This window comes from Nyctereutes procyonoides, unplaced genomic scaffold (genome assembly GCF_905146905.1).
Source record: "Nyctereutes procyonoides isolate TBG_1078 unplaced genomic scaffold, NYPRO_anot_genome, whole genome shotgun sequence".
Taxonomy (NCBI): domain Eukaryota; kingdom Metazoa; phylum Chordata; class Mammalia; order Carnivora; family Canidae; genus Nyctereutes; species Nyctereutes procyonoides.
This window is the reverse complement of record NW_026575049.1, coordinates 22877882-22890634: the sequence shown is the minus strand read 5'-3', so window position 1 is coordinate 22890634 and position 12753 is coordinate 22877882. Positions and strand designations below refer to the sequence as shown.

General features: G+C 43.1%; 1 protein-coding gene across 1 annotated transcript in view; it reads right to left on the bottom strand.

Annotated features, from left to right (window-relative positions):
* Positions 1-12753, bottom strand: part of EFCAB6 (EF-hand calcium binding domain 6) — a 239622-nt gene that overhangs the window by 67353 nt on the left and 159516 nt on the right. Inside the window, exon 22 of the mRNA XM_055327800.1 lies at positions 4591-4687. Coding sequence (XP_055183775.1) covers positions 4591-4687 — 97 coding nt within the window. The remainder of the gene's footprint in view (positions 1-4590; positions 4688-12753) is intronic.

The following is a 12753-nucleotide window of genomic DNA, read 5'->3' as shown; positions in this document are numbered from 1 at the left end:
AAAGTCTTCTGCAAGCATCACACCTGATGGCGAAGGTGGAGACATTCTCTTTAAGATCAGGAACAAGGTGCTATCCCTGTTGCCCTCTCTTCAACATTGTACTGGAGGTGTCAGCCAGTGTGGTTAAATAAGAAAAGGGAATCAAAGGTGTAACAATAGGACAGGAAGGTCCGAGGTGTCACCTGGACACCAGGTGTCCTTCCAAGGTGACAGGAAGAAATAGAGCTGTCATTATGCACAGATGACATGGCTGTATGTACAGGGAGAAGCCCCAAATAAAATACTGTAATAAGAGAATTTAGCAAGAAATCTGGATTTTATATCAATAGGCAAGCTCATCTGTATTTTTATGTATCAGACACAGAAAACAAAATTTAAAAAGTAATATTTATAATAGCATCAAAAATAGAAAGTCCTAGGAACAAATCTTACAAATGATTGTAGGACTGCCACACAGAAATGTCTAAAACTTTAATGAAAGATATTAAAAATATCAAAATAAATGGAGATATACTATGTTCATGAACTAGAAGACTCAAAATTGTAAAGACATTATTTCTCTCCAAACGAATATCCTATTAAGTTTTGTTTCTTTGTGGAACTTGACAAACTAATTCATAAACTCTTAAAGAACGAGGAGGAAGGACTTGCCTACCATCTAATTAAAATGTATTACTGAGTTCTGGTGACTACAAGAATGTGGTATCAGTGCCAAGACAGACAAAGCAACCAGTGAAACAGAGTGAGGAGCCCAGAGACATGCAGGGGCCTTGATGCAGGATGGTGGTGATGCCACAGATCAGTGAGGGAAAGGATGGGCTTTACAGGGGCTAGACAGCTGGGTCTCCATATAGAAGAGTGGGAGTGGATCCCTGCCTCCCAACACAAAGGAAACATGCAGTGCGGATTTCAAGACCAGGATGTGAAAGGCTACACTGGAAAGCTGCTAGAAGGACATCTTCATGACTTTGGTGGGACAGTTACTTGCACAAGACCTACAGGGAAATGTTAACACATCTGAATGCCTCAAAAAGAAGAAGTTCTATTTACCAAAAGATATCCCAGGACAAGGGTGGAAACAAAGCACAAACCAGGAGAAGACAGTTGCATCACAGATCACTTACAAAAGACCAGTAGCCAAACTGTAATACGAGCTCCTACTGACCAACGAGGAATAACCAGACAATCCCAGTGAAAACTCACAAGCAGGCACTGCATGGAGAAAGGAAATCTGACTCGGGGATAAGTGAAGAGATACTCTCATTAGTAACCCACACATACTACTTAATGCTACAGTGAAATACCATCATACATCCACTACAGAGGAGGAAGATTAATTGTGACACTACCAAGTGCCACCACAGTAGAGCCGAGGAGCTGGGATTGGAGCTGATGGCCCACGGAGCCAAAGCTAGTCACTATCTGGCCTTTTACACACAGTGTGCGGTGCCGTCTAAGACATATACAGTGTTCTCCTCCTTCATCTGGATGGTGGTGATGTGCGGGATACAACTTGGGATACACAGTGACACCCTTAACTATGGGACACCTAACTACGCATGTACATTGTTATTATGTGTATTAAATACATATGTTCATGTATATTATGCACACATGTATATGTACATACATATTATTTATAGTACATATAATATGTATTAGCATTGTATCCCATCATAGAGCCACAACTTAAAAAATAAGCTTAAAAACAAGCCACTGCAATTGTAATTCACACAATTCTTTAGCACCCTTATTGGTGTTTGTACCACAAGTCTCTTGGGGACAGAGATCCTGTCTTTTTTGGTCACTGTCTCTTTACTACCTTACAACAGTGCATAGTTAATTCAAAGTGTTTGCTGAATAACTCAATGAATTTATTTTCCAGAAACACTTTGGTGGAAACGACCAGGTTAGGCCGCCCAGAATGGGATGGGGGCTGCGCGTGTCTGAGTGTCCGGCTGGAGGCATCCTTGGCCCGGCCCAGCTAAGCGGCTCACCGGGGACCCTAGCTGAATGAACATGGCTGGATGGCTCAATACTAGAATTCTTTTTTTTTTTTTTAATTTTTTATTTATTTTATGATAGTCACACACACACACACACACAGAGAGAGAGAGAGAGGCAGAGACATAGGCAGAGGGAGAAGCAGGCTCCATGCACCGGGAGCCCGACGTGGGATTCGATCCGGAGTCTCCAGATTGCGCCCTGGGCCAAAGGCAGGCGCCAAACCGCTGCGCCACCCAGGGATCCCTCAATACTAGAATTCTTGTTCAAGTTTCCCACGCAGTTTTACCAGAGACTACATCCTTTCTGATATTCGCAGGTCCCATTTGGTGAATCCTCTACAGCAATGCAGCAGAAGGGAGATGCGGCCCCAGCTTTGCCGCACCCCAGAAGGAAAGAACAGGAGTGTGCTGGTGGTCAGAGAACACCTGTCTCACCACCAGGCAGCCATTGTGAAGGCTCCTGGCCTTATCTATGCCTCCCCGTAGGTTCAGAATTTAGAACGAATGCCTTCAGAGCTTTATTCAAATCAAATCAAGAGAGTGGCGGAGATGTCCAATATAATACTAATAAGACATGCAGGGTCATTCAGTCCTGCAGGGGGTCAGAGAGAGGTGTGGGGATGGGTGGGAGGTGACCCCTGACTCCCAACAAAGTGGTTCCATGTACCCCTACGGAGCTGCTCTGATTGCTCTTCCTCTGTAACCTTTCAAGTCTTCTTCCCTCCCTACACTCCCGGCATGCTCAGTTTCCGGAAGAGACAGACCTGAGGCTGCTGGTTTAGCAGCAGAGCATTCTGGGTCCCCATGTCTCCTCTGAACACACTTGGGGTTTCCCAGAGCTTCAAGGATAAAGAAGACTTTGAGAGGTCACAGGGATCAAGATGTGGAAAGGCAAATGAAGGGGATGTGCCTGCAGGAGTGAACATGGAGACAGAGAGGGGTTACCCAGCTGGAGAGGGGACAGGCCCCAGGCAGGGAGCACAGGAGGCCCAACAGAACTGCTAGAGAGCCAGAGGAGGAAGTATTTCAGGAAGGATGGGTGCCACAAGGCAGAAACAAAGACCTCTACAGCCCTCTGGCCACTCCCCAGCATTTTCCCCAGGGTGCCCACCTGCTTTGTTAATAATCTGCCTTTGCTCCTAACTGCCACCTGCCCTGCTCTATGGGCTCCGAGAGGGGGAAACAGACGGGCCTTCATTGCCACCAAACCTGTGGCACAAACCCACATGCCCCCCCACCCCGCCCCGAGACACACTGTGTAAACCAAAGTGAGGCAAGATGAAGTTGGGAAGGGCCTGGAAGTGGACCCAGGAGCCCCTGGGCCCATGGAGAGCAGCACCAGCAGAGCAGAGAGAGGAGGAGGGGACAGAGGTAGCAGGGAGGAGAGGAGGCTGGTGTCATTCAGTGTGCTCTCCATCCCGGCTGGCATGGCTGTGTGGCTGCAGCCTAGCAATTTATAAGCCCAGAGCTGGCCCTGTATTCCCAGAGGACGGCTCTGGAAGGCCAGCCCTGCCCAGTGGGTACGCGAGGACTTTTCTGTGTGATTTGCCACCCTGGGCCCCACAATCAACTCTGAGGACAGAGGACTGGGGATAGGCAGCCTGGGGGGTGGCACGGGACGTATAGAACAGGATGTCATGTTGGGCACAGGCCGAAATAGGCATAGAAAGAAAATGACCAAATGAAACCAAGTGGAGGCATTCTTCACAATAAATGTGAAAATACCTCCATGGCGTGGTTTTAAAGATACTCCCTCAGGTGAAGTTACTGTGTCCTTGCTGGATTATGAAATGATGATCCCACACTCCAGACTTATGGCCGAACCCAGTCCTACATGCTCAGTTCTACTGTCCTGGGGGTATAGCCATCATTAGATTATGTTCCGGTCTCGACACTGAATCAGTGTACATGACTGCCTGTCGAGGGCATTCACTTTGTTCAAAATGTGCTTTCTAGAATTTTGGAAGGCAGGAGGAAATACCACTTAAAGATGCATGTTTTGGGGATCCCTGGGTGGCGCAGTGGTTTGGCGCCTGCCTTTGGCCCAGGGCGCGATCCTGGAGACCCGGGATCGAATCCCACATTGGGCTCCCGGTGCATGGAGCCTGCTCTGCTTCTCCCTCTGCCTGTGTCTCTGCCTCTCTCTCTCTCTCTCTCTCTCTCTCTCTCTCTCTGTGACTATCATAAATAAATAAATTAAAAAAATAAAAAATAATAAAAAAATAAAGATGCATGTTTTTAACTGTGTTGAAAATAATACGACACTGTCATTTTTTTTTCACTTAAATTTTTAATTCATACCAAACCTGAGATTAAAGCTAGGCATTTCTGTCCTACAATTAATCATTTTTCTAAACACTGGTTGACCTTGAATGTGAGAACTTATTTTGAAAAAGTACTTGAAAATTGAACACCAATAAAAATTAATTTATTAATTAAAAAAAAAAAGAAAAAGTACTTGAAGAATAGAAAGAGTCACCGATTAGGTATCCAAAGACTGGATCTAAACAGTTTGATCATCCCAATGATCTGGGAACACTGAAATACATTCCCTTTCCTTTTAAGGAAATAATCATTTTCTTACCTTAGATAAGTCTGACCATCTGGTTTTTGCTTTGGTAACAAGATACTGATGAGCCTGTTCACAAGCTAGTTCTGAATCTGCGACCTTCTGTTTTGGTCTTCAAAGAAAAAAAATAACCGTGTTTAAATTTAATGGACTCATTAATCTCCCAAGGGGTTCCCCATCCCCGTTTGTTTCAAAGACACAGCTAAAGTCTGTTATTTCACATCTGGTCTAACTTAATTCTTAAAATACAGTCTTATTACCCCAGCTGCATGTTAGGAAAGTCTTCTTAAATTTTATAAGTCCTTGTTTATTTTCAGATAAATGCTGTTCAACTTTTTCTGCAGCTCACAAAACAAACAGGGCTCATTTATTCTCAGAAGGGGAAAAAACACAATAGAACGGTGTCTTCAGAGGAAGACAGCTAAAAACTTTTATTTCTGAACTCACATACTGGAATGATTGGAATGCAGACTGAGCAACAGGTCAGGAACAACGGGGGAGCATTACTCACTCTCTCCCAGCTGATGTGCAAAGGTGGGGCTCACAGTATGTAAAATGATCAAACTTCTGTTTATTTCCTCACAGAATGATGGACATGAAAGACACTTTAAAAAACACTCTGTGTTTACCACCGGGCTAGGCCACAGTGAGGGCTGTGGTTGCAGCTGGCTGAAGTGCCCTGTAGTCTTCCACTCAGGCAGGGAGGTGTATGAAAACCTATAAAACCCTTCCCGACTTGTTCCTCTGTAATTGCTCTGCTCTGGGGGCACCTATCACTCCATTTCTGGGCACCTGAGCTTTCCACACTCAGATCTGCAGCTGAAGTATTTTCCCTGCAGATACAAGAGCACTCAAGACGTTCTTCCAGCAAAACAGACCATACACACACCACCCCAATGGTTTCCTGAAATGGGATCACATCTGGGGCCCCACTTGGAACCTGCATGTATTCATAGGCAGGTGATACCCACAGGCATATTCATGTTGGTGATAAGCACATCTTGCCTAAGAGTGGTTAAGAGGGACGCCTGACCAAGGCCCATGCAGACAGATCCTCATATAAATTTTGTTATGGGACCCAAGAAAACCAGTGTAGGGGACAGACAGCAAACAAGCTCCATGCAGCCCCTTTAAAAAATATTATTTATACTTCTGCAAATGAACGGACTATAAGAAATAAAGTCTAAAGTCAACCACTATGCTGCCAGTTGAGAAAATGCAGGAATTTGTGTTCCAAATGATGGAAGTCAAAGGTTTATGTAATCCCCAATGAAGGGCTGCTTTGACTATGACCCTCTGTGTGTGACACTTGGGTTGGTAGCACTGTGAGGGTTTCGGGAGTAGTGATGACCACCAGGAACTCAGGAACCAGTGAGGTGACCGGTGACACCCAGAATCCTGAGTTTTCCTGGCAGTACTGGCGTTACCATCCCACTTTGCAAAAGAGGAAGCTGTGGTTTAGAGGGGTTACATAATTTGCCAAAATCACACAGCCAGTACCTGGGAGCCATTCAAACTCAGGTCTCTGATGCCACAGCTGGCTTTCTCACTACCGTTTTCACTTCCATCTGAAGCTACAGGTCTGATGCTCCTTTAGCTTCACTTTTTGCAGGAAAAGATCCATTAAATATCACGTTTTTTTGTTTGTTTTTTTGTTTTTTTAAGTAGTCTCCACGTCCAGCATGGAACCCAATGAGGGGCTTGACTCACGACCCTGGGATCAAGACCTGAGCTGAGATCAAGAGTTGGATGTTTAACCGGTTGAGCCCCCCAGGTGCCCTCAAGTATTACATTTCATAGAGGTGAAGGCCACCATTGATTTTTACACACTGGGGGTCATATTCCCACTTAGCATTTCTGTTTCAATTGAACAAATGCAGTGTCACCAGCATGCTGGCGAGCAAGTGCCAGGCTCGGTGTGAGGGCTGGAGAAGCGGGGCCTGCAGATTCCTCCCACCAGACAAGGCTCTCCTGGAAGTTCCACGCTGTCATGCATTTCAAAAGCAGACCACAAGCCAGGTCCCGGCAACTAGAATCAACAAAGTAAGCAGTAATAATTGCTCTCCATGTGGCTTCTCCTTCAAAACCCTTCTAAGAAATTCTGCTGCTCCCAGACAGTTGTCCCAGACAACTCCTCCATTCTTTGATGACCTATGGTGTCCAGCACCTGCTAGCCACCTGCTAGTTCACTGTGGCCGTCATTAGACCAGAAATCTACCGTGGGCTACTGACCTGTGTGCCACATAGACAAGGTGTTATTTTAAGCATGCTTCTTTGGTGAATTACATAAACTGTGACTCCCACAGTTTGGCAAACACAAGCTCTTGCATTTACTCAGTTGGCAGCGTGTTGATGACCAGCGGCAGATTGGACAGGGTCTCTTCCCTCTTCCTTTGTTACTGTTCAAATGGACCAAATGAGGATGGGCCTGGTTTCATTCCCCTCCTGGAAAATGCCAGCTCATGAGGGTACACAGATAAACTATGGCTGGCACACTTGCCTTTATTGAGCCCACCCCAGTCTTCAAACTCACCGACTATTTCTATTTTGCCAAATCCAGGGGTCTTTGCTGACTTCTCTATTCCATGTGTCACTGTTAATCATCTCTCCCTTCTCCGGCTGCCTTCATCATGCTGCTCTTGAAATGACACCATTGAGGGGGAGGAGGACACCTCCTCTGGGGCCAGGCAAATGTGTGCCTTCAGTGTGCTTTCCCCTCCCTACCTGGCTACCCTCTACCCTTGACCACTCCTCTTTTTCCATCCCAAAGTGTATTTACTCTTCTGAAAGGTCAACCCTTCTCATGTCCCTAACCACACCATGATGCCATTTACCCACACATCTGTACCACTCATGCGATAACCTCACCTCCTTTTCTGTTCCATCTCTTTCCAACTGCCTACCGGACTTTACAGAATCATGGAATTTCAAGGGTGGAAAGGGATCAAAAGGTCAAATAGTCTAATCTTCTCTCACTACTTCACCATGAAGGTTTTGGAAGGTTGGCAGGATTATGTTGCATTTTCACAGTTATCCCTTAAGAGGATGGTAGGTCTTAATGATACATATTCCCCTGCCTTCACCTTTAGGCTCCTCCTAAATCCAACCTGCACCCAGAGATCTCACCTGAACTTCCCCAAAGGATGCAGATTCTACATCTGCAAAGTTAATGTGTCCAAACTGATCTCACTATTTAAACATGTCTCCAAACAGCCCCCGCCAATCTGATTTCTCTTCGAGTCCATAATTCTTAATTATTTTTTTAAGATTTTATTTATTCATGAGACACACACACACACACACACACACACACACACACACAGCCAGAGACACAGGCAGAGGGAGAAGCAGGGAGCCTGACGTGGGACTTGATCCCAGGTTTCCAGGATCACACCCTGGGCTGAAGGCGGCACTAAAGGTCTACTGAGCCACTTAGGCTGCCCAGTCTTGATTATTTTCTTAGGGACCCATGCTCAAGTCAGACTCCTACAATTTTCCCATCCATTTTTTCCCTGTCCCGTTTTACATACTCATCTCCTCTAGAGAGATCAGAAGGTTTTTCTATGGCCTTTTCCAAAAGTCAATGATTTCCTCTCCTATTACCTGGCTCTTTAGAACTTGATAGTCAGGAAGGCACAGTCTGTCAGACACAAACATATACAAACTCTTGCTACATGCTGCTGTAGGGCCTACAGACACACTGACATGGTCAGAGCTGACGTCCTCAAGGAGCTCATGCTGCGATGGTGGGAACTTACAGCAAACACATGGGGGAAATGAATGAAATGGGTAACTTCAGGAACTGAAGATGGGTGAGAGGGAATCCTCAGCTGAGAAGACCAGGGAGCAGCTCTTTGAGGCATGAGTGATGATGAGACAGCTGTGTGATCTCAGCGACTAGCACTCCAGGCAGGTTAAAGTCCTGAAATGGGGCTCTGGGCCCAGGTAAGATGGAGTACGCACATTCCATCCTCTTCCTCCCCTGATTACAACTGAAAACTCTAGACTGAATACATAAAGTAACCGAAGACACAGAAAAGTAAATAATAGGAGGCTGATGGAGAAGGAAATCAAAACTTGAATGACTGATAGAGTGTGAGTTTCACAGGTTCTTTTCCACACAAATTCCCATCTTAGGCTTAAGGGCAATCCTAATTCTAGAACTGTGTAGTGCACACGGGCTAAAAAAGTTCCAAAAGAAAGCCTGTTCTGGGCACCTGGGTGGCTCAGTTGGTGAAGCATTGGCCTTTGGCTCAGGTCATGATCTCGGCGGGGAGTCTGCTTCTCCCTCTCCCTCTGTCTCTCTCCTTGCTTGTACTCTCTCTCTGTGTGTCAAATAAATCTACAAAATCTCAAAAATGAAAAGAAAGAAAACCTGTTCTTTTGACCAAAAAACTGGGAAGGAGGCTCCTGGAGTACAATGGGTATGGGGGTAGAATGCCTCTTTTGTTTCTTTTCACCTTCCTGGTCCTGATCCAAGGACTCCCAGTTACAAAATTGCATTTTTGTGACAGGGCCAGCAGGAGTAGTGGCCAAGTGGAGTCCTAAAACTGAAACTCTTCTCTTTCACCCAAAGATACATTCTGTGTTCAAGGATCCTTGAAGGTATCCATATTATTCTTTTTCTCTCACTTAGTTGCCCTGGGGGTGGACCCAGTCATAGGAAATATATACCGTACAGATAGGCTACAACCTAGTTCCTAGCCAAAAGACCAAAAAATAAGGGCCTTTTTGGGGGCTGGAGAGTGTGGGGAAAAATAGAGAGGGGAGATCTGGAAAATGAGATGCCCAAATCTGTGCAGGAAGTTCCAGGTTCACCTCTGCTGTGCACACGTGAGAAACTAATCCAAAACAGCATAGCAGAAGCCTTGAGAACTTGACTGCCGTGTAGTGAAGACTTGCCCCAGGGTGCTGCACACATGGGCTGGCCTGCTCATGGTGTTGAAACTAAATTCACATGGAAACCACAGAAGGCAGGTCAAGACTTGCAGTCTGAACCTAACTGGATTGACTGTCTGCTTAAAAAATAAATAAAAAACATATCAACACACTACTGAGGATTTTCACAGGGTCAGAGGATCATAATATAATATTAAGAATGTCCATGATACAATCCAAAATCACTCGATATACAAAGAACCAGGAAAAATCCCAATTTTCAAGGTAAAAGGCAATAGAAACTAAACTCCAAAATGACCCAGATGTTGAAATTATCATATTTTAGAGCAGCTACTATAACCAGGAAGTAACAGTAAATGTCCTTGAACTAAGTGGAAAGACAGATGTTGTGAGCTAAGAAATAGAAGCTTTGAAAAAAGGGCTGGGGACAACAAAAGCCAAATGGAAACTTCAGAACTGAAAAAAAATACAACTGAAATAAAAATTGCACTGAGTTGGCTCAATGACACATGCAGATGACAGAAGAGTGAGTCACTGAACTTGAACACAGATGAATAAAATCAATCAAATCTGATCAACAGGAAAAAAAAAAGAGAGAATATAGCCTCAGGGACTAATACAAAGACCTGTGATACAAAATCAGAAAGTCTGACATTCATGTCTTTCAGATACCACAAGGGAAGGAGGGTACTGAAAAAATTTTAAATGTGAGGAAATAATAGCTGGAACCCTCCCAAACTTGATGTAAAACATGAATTTACAGATTCAAGAAGTTTGGTGAACCCAAAAAAAGATAAACAAAGAAAGTTATGCTCAAACACATCATACTAAAACTACTCAAAACCAAAGATAAAGAAAAAAGGTCTTAAAAGCAACTTGAGGAAGACAACAGGTGCCACCTGGGGGGAGGGGAGCAAGACCATCGGAATGACTGTAGACTTCTCACCACAAACCATGGAGGCCTGAAAGCAATGGAACAACAGCTGTTGAAAACTGTGATAACCCAGAATTCTATACCCAGCAAAGATGATCTTCTGTTAGGAATGAAGGAGCAAGAGAGATCTTCTCTGTGAAGGAAATGAAGGAGCAAGAGAGATCTTCTCTGTGGAGGAAAACTAAGACAGTTTAACTCCAGTAGACATGCTCTAAAGGACCTGCTGGAGAAAGTTCTTCAAAGGAAGGAAAATGACAGCAGAGAGAAACTTAGAACTTCAGAAATAAAGGAAGAGAAGCAGAAATGATAAATATAAATATATGATCTTTTTCAGATATCAAAATGCATGAAGCATAAGTGGGTAGAACTGGAAGGAGGTATAGACAAATGCATAACAGTTGTTAGAGAGTTCAACACTTCTCTCTTAGAAACTCACAGAATGAATAAAAAATAAGCAAGAACACAGAAGACCTGAATGCTATTAACCAACTTGATCTCATGAGCACACTCCATCCAGTGACAGCCAAATATACATTCTTGTCAAATATCCATGGAATCCTCACCAACACAGACCATCTCTAGGGTCATAAAATAAAGCTGAACAAATGTCAAGGAATTAAAATCATACACAGTATGTTTTCTGAGCACAACAGAATTAAACTAGGAATCAATAACAGACAGCTGGAAGCTATGCAAATATTTTGAAATGGACAAAAACACACTTCTAAATAATTGTGGAACAAAAGAAAGTCTCTAGGGAAATCAGATATTTTTAACTGAATGAAAATTAAAACTGTAACATATCCAATTCTGTGGGATGTAGCCAACTCAGGTCCGATAGGGAAATTCATAGCATTTAGGGTTTCTCTTAGAAAAGAAAGAACTCGAATAAAAAAATCTCAGTTTCCAAACTTAAGAAAATAGAAGAGCAAACTATAAGCAAGAAGAAAGGAGGAAGTCATAAAGAGGAGAAATCAACAAAACATAAGCAGAAAAACAACAGAGCAAAATCACTGCAACAAAGAAGGGGTCTTTTAAAAATATCAATAAAATGATAAATCTTCAGCTAAATGGATCAAGAAAAAAAGGACAGAAGATACCAACTACTAATATCAGAAATGAAAGAAGGGATATCACTAGAGACCCCACCAATATTAAAAGAATAATAAGGAGGAATACTATGAACAACCATATTCCCATAAATTTAACAACTTAGATGAAATGGACCAATATCTGAAAAAACACAAACTGCAAAAGCCCATTTAAGAAGGAAGAGAAACCATGGATGATCTCACCATTAAATTTATTAGATTCATGGTTAAAGTCTTTCCAACAAAGGAAACTCCAGGATCTAATCACCTCTTTCGTGAATTATATCAAAAATTAAAGGGAGAAATGACAACTCTATATAATCCAGAAATAGAAAAGAACTGGCATTCATGACTTTCAGTTTTTCTTAGAGATCTTTCAAAGAACAACAAAAAATTATTTTATGAGATAAAACTCATTCTATCTTGCAATACCATATGGGTCCATTGACCCTCATATATATTATAGGGTCTTTAGTGATCTTGATTTCAATTAGACCTATTTCATTATCCTAAGAAATAGTCAATCATACTCATTAATTGTTGTCAATTATATTAAAAAAAAAAGACTAAAACAGTATTAAGAAAACAAAAAATGGGGATCCCTGGGTGGCGCAGCGGTTTGGCGCCTGCCTTTGGCCCAGGGCGCGATCCTGGAGACCCGGGATCGAATCCCACGTCGGGCTCCCAGTGCATGGAGCCTGCTTCTCCCTCTGCCTGTGTCTCTGCCTCTCTCTCTCTCTCTGTGACTATCATAAATAAATAAAAATTAAAAAAAATTAAAAAAAAAAGAAAACAAAAAATGGGGGACTTGCCTAGCTGGTAACATGATATTGAAATGAATCACTCTCTAGTCTCCTGATCATATATAACAGCATCTTTCGAGAAGGTATAAAAGGAGACAGCAACACCATCTTTGTTATGTTAGTTTTTTCATCAATCACCGTTAGAAATTCAGAATGTTTATTTCATGCTCAAATGGCAAAGGGAAGAAAATTGAGATAAGAAGATGATCAGATGAACCAGAAGAGAAATGTACACAGAACAGCACTGATTCCAGTGATGATGGTGCAACTGATCATATAAGCCAAATCACTTGACAAGTGAATGATATATTTCCAAGAACAAAAGGGAAATTTGGCATTTTAAATTCACCTATTCATTAAACAAGAAAGACCTGATCATACAATATTTTGTGACAAGCTGGAGCATCTAATTTTGCTAAAAGGACATGTGATAGTGTTGTTCCATCTTTTA